Here is a 22,057-nt window from a genome sequence, read left to right on the forward strand (position 1 = left end):
TCACGCCGAATCATGGTTGTGAAAAAAGGTAATAAAGATCTATGAGTAATCTGATACAGAATTACACAATAACATGCTGAACAAACCTGAACATGCTTTACATATGTAACCTTAAAAATGATAGATGGCATTGACTCTGACAGAAGAAAGACAATCCTTAAAAACGCTTGATTGCTTATAAAATTTTTCCTTGTTATTTGATATTAGGTTTTGGGATCCCCACAAGAGAAAACTCTGATTAATCAGGCTGAACTGTCTTGGTAATAACTGCAATTTACTGCTGATAAATATGTTTGTGTGATTTTATTATTCGTGATAAATCTTTCCTTGGGGAAAAAAAAAAAAAAATCTGGACAAGTTTCCTTTTCTCTCTTCACTAAATCCAGTGCCAACACAGAATACCGATCTCCTAATAAGCTATTATCTGGGCAATATGAGCCTTTAATACCTTGCTGCAATTCCCTCACAGGGAAGTGACTTCCCAAGTAATACCCAAATCATGACAGACCAGAGACACAAGCAAAATAAATAATGAGATGGTAAGAGAAAAGAGACATTTCCATTTCTCTTCAGAGAGTCCTGACTCCATGATCGCTCACACAATTAATAAGAGTTAAGACTTTATACACAGCTACAGCTACTATTCTCATGAAAGATTTTCCTCTGCACATGTCTCCAATCAGATTTCAGTTCATGGCAGCAATACATACTGTAACTCATATACATACATTTCATCAAGTTCTAGTGGAAGCTGGATGTCTTCCAGATACAAATGCATGAGACTGAACATGCACGTCTTCACATCTTGATAGCAGGCGTCATAGAGTCCAGGAAAAAAAATGGTCTACTAAAGTTAACATTTACTTTGGCATTAACTTTACAACTAAATTTATACTAAACTTAAAGACAAACTTGATAAACATTCTAAAGGTTAGAGAATATTAAAAAAGGTCAATGAATACCCACATATATGAATTATATCTTGTAATACAAATATTGAGTTAATCAAACCAGTAGCAGTGCTGCTGCATTATTGAAACAGTGCAGTATTCCTCCCACAATAGAGGAATGCACATACAAAAACCATTAACAGACTGATACATTACCGTATATATACACACACACACACACACACGTACATATATATAACACTTTCAATTTAATCACATTCATATGTATCCATTTCCAAAAAAACAATCATTATGAATAAATAAAGCATACATTTCTTAAATAAAACTTGTTGTTTCTGTTCTTAGGGTGTTTAAGTGTCCCTCGAAGGCATCTATAACAGGAAGAAGAAAAATTAATCACCCATACTGCTGTGCAGCATTACTCAAAGATGTCACTCTGTCCTGCATGGTTTTAATGAAAAGCTTCCAGATATATGAGTCCCTACAGACTTCATGCTAAAATGCATCACCTGCTACTGCTAGTACAAACTGTAGCTCTGTGAAATACATTACAGCAACTTAACAAAGTGTGTGGCATGAGTGGTTAGGTTTAAGGACAGGAAACATACTCAAGTTTTAAAATCTCAAAAGCATGTGAAAAGCATACTTCTGTGTCATCTGTAAGTATTTGTGGCATAGCCGGCAGAGCCATGGAAAACCTCAAGGATATTGTCTAACATTTATCTAGGAATGTGGGAGCGTGACCAGCATTTGTCTTGTATCAGGGGTTTGGCGATATGGCAAATTGCTGAAGTATTTCCTCCATTATCAAACACATTTCGGCACTGAATTTTCAGTAGATACTGCAGAAAAAAAACATTGCTATTGCATCTAATGACAATAAACACAAGGATTCGGGGGAATGTAGACAGAAATAATAGAATATCTTCTGAAAATGACAATACTACATGAAACCGTATTTATCTGGATATATAGTACACCCAACTTTATCCGCAAATAAATCTGAATTGAAGTTACACATCCTTTTATGATTCAGTTAAAAAAGTGAGTCATACTCTGACTTATTATAATATTACCGCCCCTTAATCTGCATGTTTCTACCAACGGCACCTCCACTGTGTTCTCGCAAGTGACAGCGCTGTACCAGTTCTAACACCATAGAGAAAGTTTGAGCAAAGCATGCTAACTGTTCTGTTCTGATGATCACAGAACACTATTCAGTGTCCCAAACTCAGACGTGACAAGAAAGCAGTGGATTTATTGACTTATTTACTGTATATTATGCTGCTGCCACACAGATCTAATATAAACATGCAATTGCTTTCCCAGCTGTTTACCTTCACAGACATAACCGACTATGTGTTTTAACATAAACTTGTGTGTATTTGACCGTTTAAGCACAATAAAACATGAAAGAGAACTCAGTTAAGTGCTCACATGCTTTCTGTGTGTGGTTCAAATGTGTGTGCTCAGAAAACCATATATCAGAAGTTTAAACTAATATGGACTAAAATGCATGATTTCAGCACGATAGAAATGATAATCAAAAAGAAACTGATGTTTTTTGACAGAAATCTGAGGTACTGTACAAGGTAGAGTTCTATTCTGGAAAAGGGGGCATTTAAATATAATAAAAGATCTGTGGGGTATTTTGAACTGAAACTTCACAGGGATACAATATTATATATATGTACAAATTGGCATAATAGGTCTCCTTTAAGACAAGATTACCCAGTTCTATTTAAAATGAAATTTTGAAATTCTACATAATAAAATATAAAACCTGTTTTTTGCCCATTCACCAAATTTCTACCCACAGACAATCATCTATGCCCAAGTCTCCTCTTTGCCCTCAGTGGCACAGATCCATCATGTTGCGAACACAGCCCTGTTCGCTGAAGAAAACACTAGCCCGTTTTCCACTGATACTGCTTCTGTTGCCTTTTCCACTGGTTTACTTAAAGGCTCTAACTACAGCAAGAAAACACCAAGAGTAATTCACTTAATAACACTTCTGAGATTCATTGAGTCAAAAAAAAAAAAAACATCACTGGCCTTTACATGAAAGTGATAAATGAGGCATATTGAAGTGGTTCAGGAAGTCTGGCCAATGGCTACCTCTCTCATGACAGGAAGCCTACAGGATGTTTGCATTGGATCTGAGAGCACCCATCACTGGCACAATGAAGGACACCCACAAAAAGTCAAATGAGGCCTGACAAGAAGAAAAGAGGCAAATAATCTGTATTAAACTGTTAGACAACAGCATACAAAAGGACTGTCCTTTTGTGCCGTGAATGAAGAGTTTATATAGGGCTGCATAAATATAGGGCTGTGCACACCCGGCATGCTCATAGAAGCATTTTTATGTACAGAATATTTAAAGGGCTTTTTCATTAGGAGAGCAACATGTATTGACATTGCTAGCTAGTAGCTACTATATAATGTACAAGATTCCTGAACTCAAAACAACCTCAGAAACACTGTTAAAACTATCAGTTTTGCTTTAGCCACTGAAAATATTACAGTAAGAAAACTGTCATGTCCAATATATCCATTGAAAATTAGATTCACAGCCTCTCAATGTAATGACGTCCCTTGAGGGAACCGCATCAGGAATACACCAGACACCTCAGCCAAAGCTATTTCACACAGATTGGTTTAGATGTAATTCATGACACAAGGTGCATCGAGGGACCACATACTGGCCTGCTATGTATGTTGCATCTATGTGTTAAATTCACAACAAAGCTTCAGAACTTAGACATGAATTGGTCACACAAAAACCAAAGGAAACGGATAACAACATACGATTGAAATGACATTGATTTCCCATTTATCCCATGGCAAAACACTGGATTTGATTAGTTTTGTCTTTAAAATCACGGAATGAGTTGGAAACACATTTGCTTCTACAAGTGAAACATAGTATTCAGTATGTATTAATATTATATGAATAGAATGTAATGCATCATATTTTTTCTTACAATGTCTTCAATTCCTTTGACCGTTGTAATACTTGGCATGTCTTTAATCTCTTGGTTAAAGTTAATTTTCTGTTATTCCGGATCTGGAAAAGAATCTTTTGAGAGAAAAGAAAATCTAATTACAGAACAAAAAGAAAGTGCAGAGGGGAGAAATATCCACTGATTAATATAAGATATTGCTGTCAATTGCAATTAATCGGGTCCAAAATAAAAGTTTGTGTTTATATAATACATATGTGTGTACTGTGTATATCTGTATGTTGTCTGTATTTATACAGTATATGTATAAATACACACACATATTTAAAGAATATTTTGCCTACATATATAAATCGTGATTAATCGTGATTAATCGTGATTAATCGTGATTAATCATGATTAATCAATTTGACAGCATTAAAAGGTGTCAGCTAATTTGCTGCATTAATTAAATCTTGCATTTTTCTTTGTTTATTTTTAAAGTAAGAAAGTTCATATTATAATAAGTTTCAGTCATCTACAATTGCTATTTTGCCAACAATTTTACGCACAGGAAAACTTCTCACGAGACAATTCACATGTGCCCACATGAATTTGTTCATAACCTCACTGGAATATTCAAGTGAGCAATCATTGTCCGAGGTTAGTCATTTGGATGAAACAAGCCCAAATTATCTCCATAATGTGTTAATGTGTTTAGTCCTGGCAGAATAGATCTGCTACACTGCTGCTGCGGCAGAGCAATTACTGAGACTTGCTATTGTATTGGATAAAACATCCACAGACATGCTGCTGTGAGTATGTAGGAAATACTGCTGCTGCACATCAAACAATACATAGCATACATGAACCACCCTGTAGCAGGTCTATACAGGTGGAGCTGGGGAAGGTGGAGGGTTTCTGAAGGGCGCTGCAACTGCTACAGCAAGCACTAGCCAAGTATTTGAATACTGAGCAGCAAGCTCTTCAATCAGAGGCGGCATGTGAATAATGATGTGATTATATAAGATTGAGAACCCGTCGGCATGCGCCACCTAGAGTTTCATGTCAGACCTTTGTGTTTACAATGAAATCAGTTACCGCTACAATGGGGCTTAAACAAAATTATTAACGCAACTGAACCTGTGACAAGAACTGTTTTCTCTGATATATATCTGAAAACATTCTTGACAAATCACATTACACAATCAAACTCTATTACGATGGTTTCCTAGTACAATTTATTATTGCACACCTAAACTGTTCTTCTGCCACTCCTGGAATGCTAAAACATCAGGTCAGGAAAAAATGGATAATCCCATAACTGTAAAAGAAAGGGCTTTTGTTGTACCATCAATTGAAGACAACAATTCCCAAGATGTTCTTGAAGACAAATGGACAGCACAGGACACAAAAGCAGCATAAATCTGCATTAAGCACTTGGCATATATAAGAACTGGGATTTGGGGATTTTCTTTTGCCCTGTTGTTGATGATTCTCACTGACGTTCAGCCAAAATGTTTCCTCCAGTCTGATACATGTGGTGTGACTGATGCCTGAGGAGTGTGATAGAATACCGCAGCTGTGCTGCGACTAAACCCTCAGATTTGATCTTCCAAACATTTGTTCTTAAAGTCAGTGATCACTATCAGGGCTTAGTGAGCTCTAAGGTCACATCTCTGGTTGGTTTAACACAAGGTATGCTTAATGATGTGAGTATCATAAAGGGACAGCCGATCGAACACTTCGTTTGACCACAGGAATGAGAATCATTCTATTAGACCCATGAGACATAAGGAGTTAGAAACAGCACATTCATAACTACAAGTCCTGTAGCCTCTTGGGCTGCATCACACGCAATCTTCACAATGCAGCAGATCTGGAGAGGAAGACAGACCACCTGCTGAGGTTTGTGTGTCCAATACAATCATTTGACTAAAAAGACTTTGCAGAGGAGGCCAGAAGAAAATATTTCAAATTTCTAATGGCCATGAAGAAAACTTAATAATTATTTATAGCAATCATGCATCAAACAAGAAAAAATCAATCTCTTACAATAACTCAGAGGATGTAATTTAAAAAAGCAATAAACATACTGTCAATTATCACCATTCATGGCTACTAATGTAGCACAACTGAGCAGTCAGAATCATGTCAATCATCTCACATCACACTCTCGCTGACCCTGTTATAGCTGCAGGTATTGCCACCAAAAAGAAATTCAGAAAGCATCCTGTTGTTATTCTTGGATTTTTTCAGAACCCTGAGTGATTTATCTAGAAACTATCTGGCTTTCCTCTCTTATGTTAGCTTTGCAAATAACATTCAAAGTCCCTTTGGAAACAATGGAATACTGGCAAGATGGAAACTGTGAGGCAATGTTTAAACATTAAAAACTGAATTACATTTCTGTGATATACTGTAGACCATACATATCTCAACTAACAATCCAACATTTTTGCGATTCCATTGTTTCTTTGGGGAGCTTTCCAAAAAAAACACATCAAAACCTTTTCACATTTTTCAAAATTTCCTAAGCTGAAAACAGCAGGAGTTTTAGTTGAGCTTAGTTAAAACGGAAGGGAATTAGCAAAGGCAAACGTTTCCAAATAGATTAAGCCTTTCTACAAAAAAAATAAAAAAAATAAATAATATATATATATATATATATATATATATATATATATATATATATATATATATATATATATATATATATATATATATATATATATATATATATATATATATATATATATATAGTTTGAATGAATCTGTTATAGTACTCAATCATTGTTCTACTATTTTCTCTAACTAGATTCAATTAAAATCAGGATAAAAGAATGAAAACATAATCAACATCTTCTATTTATCTTTTAAACAGAGTTGAGAATTATCAGCAGGATCATCTTTTTCCTGTCAGCAGTAGTTAACGTTATGTCTGTAAGATACTTCTCACTCAGTATTATAAAACTCTTCCTGCAGGATGTGGCTGCACAGAGTAGGCTTTCGTCCTGTGGGCTCTGCCAGCTGTAATTGCTTAACAACACAGACTTTTATCCTTGCCCACTTTTTGATGGTGTCACTGGAGAACATCACAGTGCAGGAGGCTGATTACCTTTTTTTATCAAAGCCTCCATCATAACAAGTCTAAGAAAATTATAAACTAACTGATTAAATGTGTTAAAGCCTGCCATTTGATGGAAAGCTGGTTCTTACGGTAGAATGCTAAGCTACAATTAAATGATTTTTTGATGATGAAGTCAACCAGTTCTTTTGTCAAAATGTAGTTAGCAACACTACACACACTGCCAAACAATAACAACACTTAGGCTATATAAGGGACCCATAACTTTTTACATAACACATAAAAACCAATAAAAGAACAGACGAACCAGAAAAAAATGTAAGACAAACATTTGTCAAGCTTTTTTTATTATTAAACATGAGAGTGATTTGAAATAATAGGATACACCTTCATTTAAAAAAATTAGTTAAAAGCTTTGCAACTAACAAATTCATTCATTTATTCATAAAGTAATTTATTTGAACAAACTGGTTCCCTAGAAGTTTAGTGACTCTACAAAACCAAGAACTCTTGTGCAGATATTTATTGATTTATTTAGAGCATCTAACACTCCCATAGTTTTCTCTGAAACACAAATCACATGCCATGCTCTACACTGTCTATTTTCTAGCCCTTTCTTCAGTAGCCAGAAGGTCTTTGGTAAACCTGCATAAATTCCCACCCGCACAGACAATGCAGCTGTGCAGAAGGACCCCCGAAGCCTCCAGAGATCTGCTCTAAATCACAGTCATTTCACAGAGAAGCCAGACTCTCCTCCAGAACTCTATTCTCACACTCACTTTCACAGAAACGACATAATGGAACACTGATCCTACAGTGTAAGGACAGGGATTTAACTGCCCTATCAGCCCTGCTGACCTTAGAGTGGTTATGTTCTACTGATACACCTGGAGGCTGTTCTATATGGAGGTGCATAGAAAAATGCACTCATGACTTATGAATTCTCTCTCAGGAGTATCATAGGAAGGAAGAAAAACAGCCTTTTATTTGTGTTATCGTGACACTGATGGAACACAGTCGGTTAAAATTCATCACACACGCCAACTGACATTCACCGAGCACTATAAGAATGAGATAGAGCTGTGGTTCAAAGCTCAGATAACTTGTGTACTCACCATACTGACAGCTGGATCCATTGAATCCTGTGGGGCAGTCACACAGTTGATTCAAGCGCCCTGTACACACACCCCCATTAAAGCAGACACCATAAGTGCAGAGAGCTGGAGCAGAAAAGAGATTTAGAAGCAGACAGTCAAATAAATTGTTCTGTGGGGGAATTTACATCTTCACAGGAAATATTGAAAGTTGGTTCAACATGATCAAACTATTCATTATTTGTTTTATTTCACCAGGCAGTGATAATGACAAATCACTTCTAACACAATATTCTGTTTGTTATGGCAATTCAGCTGCTAAATCAGTTACGACAACTGAGAGAACCGGATGAAAAAATAGGAAAGAAATCGAATTACACCCCAAAATGTAGTCTTAGTTTGATGACTGTCATATTAAATAAGTAAATAAATCACAATTAGGAATAAATGAAGTAATACTATTAATTCATAGTGTCCATTTGATAGCCTGTTTATTTCTTTCTAACTGAAAATCTAGAAAGCAGGTTTTTTTTTAATAACCCTTCAATCTGACAGATGTAACTCAAAAAAGAAGAAAACAGCATAGCTTTGTATTAAACTAAATGCCTACTTATAAAGCGACTTACATGTATTAGGAAAACAACTGTTGATTATTAAACTACTGACAGAGTCAGAGCTTAGCAGGAGCAGTTCACTCTCATAATCCAATTATGGGATTCATATAATAGGAAATTATTGTAGAATTAAGATCTATGGGGGATCCAAAGAAAACAACCACAACAGTGATTTACCTGACATGCTCTCCAAACTGATTGCACCGAAAGCTACAGTAAATGTCTTCTACCTACAGCTGTCTTTTGATGATCACAAAGGTTCATTGTGTCCTAACTCACTGCAAGAAGAGGACACTAAGCCTTCCAGATTCTTGCCACTGATGAGAAGCTATGCGCTGTTTTTTATGGCCTTTTAGCATTAAAACATGTTAAGGCTGTGATGAACTGGTTGCCATGTCATTTCTAAAAATACAAATACATGATATGTCATGCCATCAAGGGCAAACCACTCCACAAAATAAAGCAGAAGTGACAGTAGTAAGACCCTAAAGAGATTAAGCAATGTGGGCTAACCGTTCAAAACATCATCCTTTGTGTAATTCTAATAGATTTCAACACAACACTGACTAAATCCAATGATTTACTATTTGATATTTAGAGAATAGATCCATTGTGCCCAAACAACAATCCAGGACCATCCTGAACCAAGATAAAGCATCTATTGAAATGTTGCTGGTCCCCAAAATGAGCATCTGGTGAAAAGTTTCTGTTCATGATTGACAGCAGCAACAAAGCCAGAATCCCTCTCATGGAATCTCCAGAGAAGAACAGGAATCTCATTAATCATCTAAGCCATTCACTACACAATCCTTCAGTGAATGATGTTTATGATTCATTAACCTCAACCCTACAAATCTACACCTAAAGTTTAGGGCCTATATGTTTGTTTTTCATATCATTTGGATGTCTGATGAGATATAGGACAGACCTGACAGTGGAAATACTTACGATAGAGGCAGCCCGCCTCTGTATTGAGCTGGGACCATCCAGGACAGCATTTGTATGTAGTCTTAAAATCTTGTGTGTAGACCTGCCTGTAGCCTATGTAGTAAGCAATCCTAAAAAGTGATAAAAATATTATTACTATAAAACTAGTTCAGCAAAAATTTAAAACAAATTGCATGGATTCTCACAATTGGCAAATCAGAAGTAAGTATTTCATAGAGCCGTGTAATAATAGACTTCTAAACCCCAATTAGTTCAGCATTTGTTCCGTGCCTGTTTAATGAGGTCTATTCAATGATCTTCCATTGCCAAGGGGCTGATGGCTCTGAGAGTCTTGAGCTTCCTTTTGATTCCCAAAGCATTTGAGACCCTTAATAACCATCATCTCTCAACAACAGGATCAGTTTCTAACTGCTGTCTTCCTTTAGCCCTCTGCCAATTCTCAAAAGCGGCAAGAAGTTGGCTGGCACTGAAAGGTGTACCAATGAGAAACGGCTGTGAGGGTGAAAAGGACTACTGATAGTGAATCAGGACAGAGGGACTCTTTACTACATGTAAAATCTAGTTCCAACTTTTAATATATTTCATTTCTTTTGTTGTAACTGTATTCAGCCTAACTAGAATATGTACCTCCTCTCATAGTCCATACACCAAGCATGACCTGTGCATCCTTGCCTCCAAACCTTCACCATATGTGTAAAAGCCATTACACATGGCTGTTTCTCAGCTGTGATGATTCTCTCTTGTGCTGAGCAGACATTTGGCCTGAACAAAGAAGAATGTAAGAATTACTTTCCATTTCAAGTGCATAATGCAGCCCTTACATCAACAACTCTGTTTTGAAGTCTTTTAGAACACAGTAACACAGTAACTGCTTAATAAAACTATTAATTTAAAATTGTGTACATTTGTATACACTATATAGTATAATAGCATACACTTTATCAAAAGTACTTTATGCTTAATACATAATTCTGTAAGAAAAGAAGATGCTTAAGTTTGCATTTTTATTTTTATTCATATTCATAACAAATATTTCAAACAAGAAAACAGATTTGTGCATACAATCCAATCAGTCTTCATGCAGTCAATAAATTTGCTAAACTAACATAATAAAAACATGACTAAAATGTAATTTATTTTCATGCTACTTACATAAAAGGCTGCAGAGCTCGATGACAGCACGATGAACGGATCTCTGTAAGCAGGAATAATAACATCACCGCGTGCATATCCATGTCACAGATCCTCACAACACTTTCCCATACAGATTCAACTGAGTGTGTTCAGGCTGTTTCATCTGAAAGCCAGCAAAGCTGAGAAGGAACCGCATATCTGGTACTAGTCCTACTGAGTGTTTACTAAAAGCATTTACAGTAACGTGTGGCATGGATGGGGCAGGCTTGGACATACGAGTGATATGATACAGAAGGATACCTATGAGTTAATGATGAGCAATGTTTCCTAGCATTCCTACACCCTTCCATTAAAACATTCCTAAACATGTTTTAATTAATTATGTGAGGGGGGTGGGGGGGTGGGGTGGATTGCACTATTACTATGTTTATGAACATGCTAAGTCAAAACCCAGATATTTAAACATATCATAATTGTTAGAGGTAAATCGATTTGGGTTACAAGTGTTTTTGCAATGAGTTTAGTAATAAAACAACAGTTTGCAAACATTGAACAGCTGCGTAGGTCCAAAGGAAATATTTGAAATTGACTTTAGATTGTGCTGCCACCTAATGGCCTAGAGTACACTACAGTAACACTAGACCATTTAAAATTAAAATTATAAAAACCAACAAAAATTTTAAAGCAGGACAAAATCATAATTAGATTGGCATGTCACAGAACTTTTTATTTTTTAAATGCACGCCCTTTATCCCTTTTTTTTCACATGGAAATCCATTAATAAAACATAAATGATCTACAGACGCATGGAAAAGGTTCCAAAGTGTATTACGCATCTGCATTTACATTTTATATTGATATTTAATTAATATTTTGATAATTTATTTAATAATTTGCCTAAAAATAAAAGTTCAAGAACATTGAGACACAACTTATCCAGATCGTTCAAGTTATCTTCATATTTTCGCCAATTTAAATTATCGCTCATATTTTATAACAGCTTTCCTATTATTATAATAGTTCATGACCCTTTAAGAAGCATTTTAAATCAAGGCATCTCAAGCGGATGCCTGATGTTATATGTTGAGCAGCAGTTAACACCAGTTAAAAAGCAGTTTAAAAATTACTTTTTAAAAAACATTTTTGTATATCAAGAACTAAACTAAATTCTAACCTCTTAGGGTTGAAAGAATGCCTAGATGCATTTTTATTGTTTTATCAAAGGTTAGCTCTTTGGGTCCTTTACCGCAAAGCATTGTGGGAGTTGTTCCTCTGCAGCAATGGCTTGGCTCGTAGTAAGATTAGCAATATCTGTGTCTTTATTTTATACTGCATCGGCGGTGTTTGAAGACCAAGTTGGAAAGTTTGATTGGTATGTAAACTGAATGTATAGCTGTGTGTTGGTTTGACGTATAATCCATTGTGGGATTTCAGCGACTTTTTCAGCCGGTAATGTTACTTGAAGCAGGCTGCGAACTGATGTCAGCTAGTCTTCATGTCTTAACATCTCTCTGAACTACTTGCGATCTCTTTCAGGAGGCAACAGTTTATCGGCAAGGTGCGCTTCGCCTTGTTTGACACTCACTCTCAAGCGTCGAAAAAGCTCCTGGTGGCAACTGACAAGAACGTGTTTGCTTCCCTCAACTCAAGGACTGGAGACCTGTGTAAGTCATTCTGCTCATCTGACTATCATTGTGCGTTAAATCATATATGGGCATTTAAAAATTGCAGTCAGAATCTGTCTATAAGCGTTTATTGGTTATTAGACTTTGAAAGAATGCGCGTCCCTAATCAGATTTCAACCCACAGTGTTGCTCTAAAAACAGTTATAAGCCACCATTTGACACTTAACCATAATCATTATACTTTTTTGGACAACATAACTTTTACATGGTTGATAAGTGATGCATCATTTATCAATTTTTTTTCTGTCTTCTTTTGAAGCGGACAAATGTGCAATAAAAAGCATTTATAAAAAATAAGCATGTAACCAGAAAAAATTAATTAAATAATTTGTGCATTTATAGGGGGTTAACTATTTGATTTTAAAGATATTGTTTTATTGGTAAACCTTTACAACATTTAGAAAAAAAGTTGATGAGCTTTGTTATGGTATAGGCTAATTTCTTATGTCCAATGAGTAACTAATATATATATATATATATATATATATATATTTATATATATATATATATATTAGGGCTGTCAAAAATAGCGCGTTAACGGCGTTAATTAGTTGTTTGTCGTTAATTACGTCAAATTTTTTAACGCATTTCACGCATGCAAACAAACAAACAGCGGCGAGCGCCGCGACGAAAACACCGAAGAAGCTTAAGGTTTTACCCCAGTTACTCTCAAATACATTCATGCCAAGCTCGATAAACAGAGACGACTTTGGTAGTTGATACGCTGGAGCTTCTTCCTGTTATAGCGTCCTGTGTTTCACACTGTGCATGTGCAGAACGCATACATGCAATGCAGCGAAAATTACAGCTGTTTGAAAAAGCATATGCATTTTTACTTGGTTTTACTGGCACTTGAAGCCTTCAGAACGTGAAAATATCGATCCTAAAGAATTGTGGCAGAGCAAATGAACACCTCCTAAAAACAAGAGTGCCCAGAGTGCAGAGGGCGCATGTTTGTGTTTCTGAGTTCATTCTTTCAAGTTTCTCTATGCATAATTTCATAGATATGTGGCTATATTTAACCACAGGTTCACCTAAAACTCTTACACTACCTGTAGTTAAATGGCATGGTTTGATATAGTGGTCAGGTAAATTTGATTAAGTAAATGTTAAACTTTTGAAATTCAGAAAAAAAAAGAACCACATATTGATGAATCAATACATGAAAATTATGTATCTGTGTCCTGTTATTTATCCTTTGGTACGCAGTTCAGAAAAAAAAAATGGTTAGGATTCAGGTGTATTTGCAAATAGTGATTAATCATGATTAATCCACTGAAAATTCTGATTAATGTGATTAAAAATTTTAGTCATTTGACAGCCCTAATATATATATGTCTAGGCAATGAATCCTGATATCATTTGTGGTTGCTTCATTAAAGGGATAGTTAAATCAAAAATGTCAGTTCTGTGATTGTATATGATTTGCTGTTATGACTTTGAAGAACTCTGTGTTCTTTTGACACAGAAGAACACGTTTTGAAGCATGCTGGTACCCAGACAGTTTCAGTTTCCACTGACTTCTGTTAAATGGACTGTATAAATAAATATACATACACAATGAAGGTTGCATTTGGAGTTGCATCTGTTTAGTTACCAACATTCTTCAGAATATCTTATTTTATGTTGTGCCGAAAAAGGAAACTCATGCATGTTTGGAACAACATCAAGGGGAGTAAATGATGACAGTATTTTCATTTCTAGTTGAACACTTTTATTTAAGAGTTATGCTATTATGTGGCCTACATCATAGTTACAAACATTTTAAAAGGTATTATTATTATCAGTGAAAAATAATGGATATTAGAATACACCTTCCTAGTAATGTGTACTTGGTGATTAAAAAGCAGTGATTTTATATGATTCATTAATTTAACAGTGTCAGTGAAATGTTTTTGTTTCTTGTAGTCTGGCGGCATGTGGATAAGACTGGACCAGAAGGCCATATTGATGCACTGCTCATGTATGGACAGGGTGAGCATGCCACAAAAAGCTTGTGTTGTGAAATGAGGTTTTGTTTCTTGCCTCTGAATCTGTGTTTGTTGTCTCTTAGATGCTGTTGTTGTTGCTGGAAATGGCCGTCTGCTTCGCTCCTGGGAGACCACAGTCGGTGGCCTGAAGTGGGAGACAGTACTTGATACTGGAAGGTTGTATGTTATGTGTTATTTTGTGACAGTATTAGGATTAACTGGTGCATCAAACTGACAGTGTCCACTTTTGACCACAGCTTTCAGGCTGCTGCTTTAGTTGGAGTTCAAGACTTTGTGAAGTATGTTGCTGTGCTAAAGAAATCAGCAATCTCGCTCCACGACCTTTCAAGTGGCAGCCAGATATGGGTGGAAAACCTACCTGACAGGTGATAAAAATAAATTATATTTATATATATATATATATATATATATATATATATATATATATATATATATATATATATATATATATATATATATATATAATTTTTTTTTTTTTTTTTTTTTTTTTTGCAACTTCTTATTACAGTTATTATATATTTTTTATTGCATTTGTATTGTGAATTCATCTTTTTGCATCCTACAGTGACACTGTTCAGTATCAAACTATTTATTCTGGTGGGAATGGACTGGTGTTTGTTTTTGGAGTTGTGCCGAACTCCCATATTGTTATTGTTGAATACAAAATTGAAGATGGAGAAATCATGAACAAGGTATAGAGTTTACTTTCTTTCCGATTTTTATTTTTATGAAATGAATGGTTTTATTCAGCAGGATGCATTAAATTGATAAAGACAGTAAAAACATTTATAATGGTGCACAATACAGTGTAATTTATCATTTAAATGTATAATTAATAATTATACACAATGCATTTTTCTTATTTAAAGATTCAGATTACTTTGATAATGCAAAAAGATGGAAAATATATTGAGTTTTCTTACTGAGAGAGACAGATTACTTGGGTAATACAATCACCCTTTTTTTCCCCCCTCAGAAATCAGTTGAAGCCGCATGGATGTCAAGCCTGGAGAGCAGCTGTACAGTCATCAGCTCAGGGATCCTACTGTGTGTGGATCAGATCACGCAGTCCCTCTATACTCTACTGCTGCAGTCTGCAGAACAGACTGAAATGAGACAGATCCACCTCCAGGTACAGATGTTGCTACACTTGTATTTAACATATAGTGCTTCCTCATACAGCGGCTCCTCTTTTCAAAGACGCTAGATTTGGAGGTGGCATCTGGATTCCAGCCTGTTCTGACGTCCACTCAACCCAATCCAGCTCAGCCTCCTCTTTCTGAGTTCTTCCTGCAACTAAGTCCAGATCATCACATCCTGCTGCAACTCAAAGACGGCCTCATCGTGCCGCTCCGAGACTTCAATCCAGTAAGAACTAAACAGAACCATTAAATTCCTTACAAATCCAGTTCATAAAATTGTATTGATTACAGTAGTTTTATTGGTTATTCTTCACTCGAAGTATAAAGCCCATTGTCCTTCATATTTCAGTCATATCTGGCTGCTTTTGCCACATCTGGAGAGAGGACAGTTGCTGCTGTGATGTCCCCAAAGAATGATACTGTGAGTCACATTTCGAAAACAAGACAAAAATGTCTTTTTAGGTATGCACTTGTGGCTTAATCAGTTGTTATTCTTACTCTAGGCTTGCAGCATCAACCTGTTCAGTGCTGACACAGGGCGGAGGCACCTTGACACCACCATTATCTACCACATGGACCCTAATGGAGGAAAGCCAAACAGAGTGAGGGCTGATGCTGAAGTATATATGTTTAACTGATTGTTGGCCAGTCATTTTGAATGTAGGTTAATTTGACTAGTCTGTTCTTTAGTTATATGTCCACGCCTTTCTGAAGAAAGATGATTCTGTGGGCTACAGAGTCATGGTGCAGACGGAAGATCTTACACTCACATTCCTACAGCAGCCTGGTATGAACTACACTACGGAGAAATGGATTTATTAAAAATACAAATAAATAATTCTCATCTAGGAATTAAATATAGAAAAGCTGTTTCAAAATACTTTAACTTAAAATTAATTTATGTTGCAATGTTGCATTTAAAATATATTTTTAAAAAATCATTAAAATTATTATCAAATTCAAAGTTTAATCAAATTAAACAATTCGCTTTAAACAAGTCAGTGGATTGATTTCTCTCCTGGACCTCTGTACTATATCTGTAAAAAAAAATATGAAGTAAAATTCAACTTCGCTTCACCTCAACTTAGTATAATCTACAAAAGACAAGGGAGTTGATTTTTGTCTCCCACTGTAGGCAGGGTGGTCTGGATGAGAGAGGAGGCCCTGGCTGATGTGGTCACGATGGAGATGGTTGATCTGCCATTCACTGGAACACAAGCGGAACTGGAGGGAGAGTTTGGAAAGAAAGCCGGTAAAACCTTTGTTTATTATGTCTTTGTTTACTTACTACATGTTGTTTAGAGTCGTATTTTTCATTTTGTAATTTTGGAGCAATCCAGTTAGGCGTAAGTGAAAAAGATTAATATGATATCTTAAGGTAACATAAAATGTCATTTGAAGGCCGATTTTAACATTTGCTAGATATAAATGTTATGTATGTATGATGTATGGCTAATGTGTGTTGTGACATTGCTGCTTTGCTTGCTAAGCAAAAACAAAACAAACAAAAAAACACTCCTGTCTCACTCATCGGTCCTATTTTCCATGGCATTCTTGCTATTTGTTTTTGTATTTATGTCCTTATGTGTTTTCTATTGCTTATTTGCTGCATTTGGATCCAGCCATTCAAGGTAAAGTAGAAAGCTTCCTTTAATTTTGCTTCTCTTCCTGATCACATGTTTATTTTATGTAATGTCTTTGCAAGTGTCTCTAACTTTTGTTCAATGAATTGACTCAAGAAAAGGTGAAGTGATTTTATTTTATTTTCTTAGAGGTTGATTTACCTCTGTCACTCATCGCTGTGATCTCTTGTTGCCTGCAGATGGACTGTTACCCATGGTTCTCAAGCGCCTCTCTTCCCAGTTCATCCTGCTGCAGGCCTGGCTGGCCCATCTCTGGAAACTCTTTTATGATGCCCGAAAGCCCCGGAGCAGTGTGAAGAATGAGGTTAACATAGACACACTGTCTCGGGATGAATTCAACCTGCAGAAGATGATGGTGATGGTAACTGCCTCTGGGAAGGTATGTTTAGAATGCACAGCTGTTGTTTTGTTCTTTTAGCTGTTTTGTCGGTTAACATATGGCTATTGTGTTTCTCCTCAGCTCTTTGGCATCGACAGTAAATCAGGAACAATTTTGTGGAAGCAGTACTTAGAAAACATCGAGCCCAACTCTGTTTTCAAACTCATTGTGCAGAGGACCACTGCTCACTTTCCTCATCCTCCACAGTGCACACTTCTTATAAAAAACAAGGTAAGCTTTTGAAGTTTGCATTTGTATAATCTAAAGCTATTTGTTTGTTTATTTGGTTGCCTGTTTGTGTTTACTTGCTTTCATATGTTTTCTCTTTTCTGCATTTGTTTATTTGCTGCTTCATTTGTTTACAGATTTGTGCATTTGTTTATTTGCTTGTTTGGTTAGTTTACTTGTTTGTGAATTTGCTTGTGTGCTCAATTGCTTTTATTATTATTTTTTAATTATGGTTTGTTTTTGTTTAATTGTTTTTGTTAGTTTGTGCATTTTTTTTGTTTACTTGTTTGTTTTTTGTTTGTCCATTTATTTTCATTCATTTGACTGTTATGACAGTGAAGTGTTCATAAGTTCAATACTACATGTTTTTTCATGTATATTTTATTCATTTCTTTGTTCATTTCTAAATTTAAAAATGCACTGTATTGACAGGACACAGGTCTTGGAAACCTCTATGTCTTCAATCCCATCTTTGGCAAGAAGAGTCAAATTAGTGTCCCTGCCTTACCCAGACCTGTCCTTCAGACCCTGCTGCTGCCTGTCATTGACCAGGACTATGCTAAAGTCCTTCTACTTATTGATGACCAGTACAAGGTGGGCCTCCATTCTTCTGACAAACCTTCTGTGTTCCTTGGAGAATGTGAACCGATTTATTTTCCCATTCAGGTCACAACATTTCCATCTACAAAGAACATTCTACAGCAGCTTCAGGACACAGCATCCTCCATATTCTTCTACCTAGTGGATTCTAGTCAGGGAAAACTGTCAGGTTTCCGTCTGCGCAAGGTTAGTGTCCATTCATGCAAAGCAGCTGTAAAGCAATTTTGATGCTAGTTTTCATAAATTATTTTGTCCCTTAAGGATTTGTCTACAGAGCTAATCTGGGAGGTGGTCATCCCCACTGAGGTGCAGAAGATAGTGGCTGTTAAAGGAAAGCGTGCAAATGAACATGTGCATTCCCAGGGCAGAGTCATGGGGGACCGTAGTGTGCTCTACAAGGTACTGCTGATTCGATGACTGCTCTTTTCGGGCGAAAGTATTTACACTCTTTTCTAATTGCATATCCTACCTGTTGTTCTTCTGCAGTATCTGAACCCTAATCTCTTGGCTGTAATAACGGAAAGCACAGACACCCATCAGGAGCGGAGCTTTGTTGGAATCTTCCTGATTGATGGGGTCACTGGCCGTATTGTGCATGAAGCGGTGCAGCGGAAAGCCAAAGGACCTGTTCACTTTGTACACTCTGAAAACTGGGTAGTGGTAAGTGCACAGATGTATCCATCCATTTATCCATTATGATTACTGTGATAGATATAAATGTTTACGGTGCAGAATTTAAAACTACTTTTTTTTTTTATTCCCTATAGTATGTGTACTGGAACTCCAAGTTCCGCAGAAACGAGTTTTCTGTGTTGGAGCTTTTTGAGGGAGCGGAGCTCTATAACAGCACAGTGTTCAGCTCCCTGGACAGACCACATCCACCTCAGGTTCTGCAGCAGTCGTACATTTTTCCTGCTCCCATAAGCACTTTGGAAGCCACACTTACGGAAAAGGGCATCACCAGCCGACACCTTCTTGGTTAGTATTGTGCATATCAAGAAGTTAGGAATGTTCTTATTTTATATTTTAATATCTATAAGATCAAAGCTTTGAGAGAAAAATATCAGTATTCTCATATTAAATTCTGGGTGTTACTTTTTACCTTATAGTCGGGCTGCCATCAGGTAACATTTTATCCTTACCAAAGATGTTTCTTGACCCACGGAGACCAGAGGTGGTCTCAGACCAGAGTCGGTAGGTTTTCAACTAATACTATGTTGGGAAAAAATCACATACGATTCAGACTTTGGCTAACAATTTGCTTGCAGAGTAACCAAGCTGAAAAATTATTGTCTCGCCATTTAGGGAGGAAAACCTCATACCATATGCTCCAGAAATGCCCATCCGTGACGAGTGGTTTATAAATTACAACCAAACTGTGTCAAGAGTAAGGGGCATCCACACTGCCCCTTCTGGCCTGGAGTCAACCTGTTTGGTAAGAGTGATGGTTAAGTCCTTTTTTATTTATTTTATAATATTAAATAACTTATTTTCGGTAGGATTTGTCTTAATTTAAAGGGATATTCACCCAAAAATTTAACTTATGTCATTAATTACTCAACAGTAATTTTATGAAGCTATGAGAATACTTTTTAAATGCGAAGAAAGCTCTTGGATTTTATCAAAAATCTTAATTTGTGTTTTGAAGATGAAATAATGTCTTAACAGGTTGGGTAAGTAATTAATGACAGAATTTTCATTTTGGGTGAACTATTCCCTTAATATCTATGCCATTCTTATTATATGAATAAAATCCATTTAATTTCTTCATCCTGTAGGTGGTTGCATATGGTCTTGACATCTACCAGACCAGAGTGTTCCCCTCCAAGCAATTTGATGTCCTTAAGGATGACTATGACTATGTATTAATCAGCAGCGTACTCTTTGGCCTCTTCTTTGCCACCATGATCAGCAAACGTCTAGCGGAAGTGAAACTGCTCAACAGGGCATGGCGATAAGACTCATCCTGTTGACTTCACTTTCGCCCTCACTGCAATGTGGTCGACACATTGATGGCAGGAGACTAGCTGGTGACCATGTCAAAACTGCAAGATCATTTGATAAGTTTGGTATATTTTTGCAACCAGCTGTCTTAGAGATCTTGTGGTGTTTTGAATGAAAGTGCATAGACGGCCATGATAGTTTTTTCCCTTTTCAGAGCGAGAAGTAATGATGTAGGTCTAACCCCCCCCACATCCCCCCCCACATCCCCCCCCCCAACACACACACACACCCCCAGCACTGAACAATTCACTGTCTAATTTATTTATTGTGCCTTTCGGGGTAAAATAACTCATGTGATTTAAAAGTAGACTTGCCTGGTATAACACAATACCCATCCCTTTAATTTTTTTTTTTTTCCATTTTAGATTTCATTCAGTAAGTCTGAGTCTGCCTTTTGAAGAAATTGTGTTATTTAGAAAATTTTTACTGAGGGGAAGGAGTATTGTAATAGAACTGCCATTTTTATTTAAATCAATGAAAAGATTAAATAAAATGAGTTTTAAATGGGTTTTAAAGTTGCTATGATGTGATGAACTGTTAAAGAATATATTGTCTTGTGTACAGGATTTGAAATGGAAAACACTAGTGCACATGAGAACTGTGAAATAGTTTTCTCCTGTACATTAATGATAGAAGGTTTTTGGGTAGTCTTTTGTAGTTATTTTATGGTATGTCAAATGCACTGGATGGTTTGGAGCCATGTTCTTACTTGATATATTCATGAGCAAGATCCTAATATGCCATATCATACTTAGATTTTTGATTTGTATGCATTACAAATCCTTTTGATTTTACAATTGTGTAAAATGTTTCTACTCTTGATTTTCATGAATAATAGGCTTGTTTATATACATAATTTTGAAAGCATCCCCGCTGCTGCAAATGAATGATGTCAGAAAAAAAATGAATTTAATAATATTTGTAACAAAACCGTAGACATTCAATTAAGGTGATGATAAACCTAATGCTTTTTTTAAACCTGCATAAATTATTTGTTCTTTTCCGCCTAATCTATAATAAAGAATATCCCATTCCTAATTGTAGACTCTTGAACCATTTGGAAAATAAGATCGAACTGCTGCAGTTGAGGATAGTCTGAGCAATACCCGTTGAAATATTTTCTGGTTGCATCATTAAAGGGATCAATCATCCAAAAAAAGGAAAAGTAAATTCTATCATCTTTTACGCATTATTATTTTGGTAACAACTTGTATGACTTACTGACTTCTTCAGAACAGTTTAGTTATCACCGACTTCAATTGTATAAACAAAGAATTTTGACATGTAGCTTACAATTTGCATTATTTTGGAAAATATTATAGGGATAGCCGCCCAAAAATCTAAATCTATCGTTGTTTACTCGCCCTCATGTTGTTACCAAACTCAAATGACTTTTTTTTTTTCTACTGCAGACCACTGAAGATGATATTCTGAAGACTGTTGGAACCCTAACAATTTTGGTTATAGTTGACTTCTATTGCATGGACTAAACATGATGGCATGTACAATTGGTCTAATTTTGGACTATTTTAAAGTGATAACCACCAAAAAGTGAAATTTCGGTTAAGTTTACGATTCCTTGTGTTGTTTGACGAGTCAGTCACAATCCGCTAGCTTCATCTGTTTTCCAAATATAATTAAAGTGAATTGA

General features: G+C 36.1%; 1 protein-coding gene across 1 annotated transcript; it reads left to right on the plus strand.

The window, feature by feature from the left end:
- The first annotated feature begins 11,985 nt into the window (after positions 1 to 11,985).
- On the plus strand, positions 11,986 to 21,444 carry LOC128011947 (ER membrane protein complex subunit 1-like). Its single transcript, XM_052594758.1, has 22 exons — positions 11,986 to 12,106; positions 12,271 to 12,398; positions 14,328 to 14,393; positions 14,473 to 14,566; positions 14,647 to 14,775; positions 14,976 to 15,102; positions 15,387 to 15,542; positions 15,611 to 15,778; positions 15,902 to 15,973; positions 16,056 to 16,154; positions 16,243 to 16,339; positions 16,688 to 16,804; positions 17,375 to 17,574; positions 17,656 to 17,805; positions 18,235 to 18,396; positions 18,469 to 18,588; positions 18,664 to 18,801; positions 18,889 to 19,062; positions 19,170 to 19,380; positions 19,512 to 19,596; positions 19,708 to 19,837; positions 20,181 to 21,444. Exons 1-22 carry the CDS (start codon positions 12,015 to 12,017, stop codon positions 20,358 to 20,360), a joined length of 2,895 nt encoding a protein of 964 aa, XP_052450718.1. The 5' UTR covers positions 11,986 to 12,014; the 3' UTR covers positions 20,361 to 21,444.
- The last annotated feature ends 613 nt before the right edge of the window (positions 21,445 to 22,057 follow it).

This window comes from Carassius gibelio, chromosome B23 (genome assembly GCF_023724105.1).
Source record: "Carassius gibelio isolate Cgi1373 ecotype wild population from Czech Republic chromosome B23, carGib1.2-hapl.c, whole genome shotgun sequence".
NCBI classification, from domain to species: domain Eukaryota; kingdom Metazoa; phylum Chordata; class Actinopteri; order Cypriniformes; family Cyprinidae; genus Carassius; species Carassius gibelio.

Coding starts and splice junctions, on each gene's coding strand:
- LOC128011947 (XM_052594758.1), top strand. CDS start 12,015: ATGGCTTGGCTCGTAGTAAGATTAGCAATATCTGTGTCTTTATTTTAT. Junction 18,589..18,663: donor CAGGTTTCCGTCTGCGCAAG/GTTAGTGTCCAT, acceptor TTGTCCCTTAAG/GATTTGTCTACAGAGCTAAT. Junction 19,597..19,707: donor GTGGTCTCAGACCAGAGTCG/GTAGGTTTTCAA, acceptor CTCGCCATTTAG/GGAGGAAAACCTCATACCAT.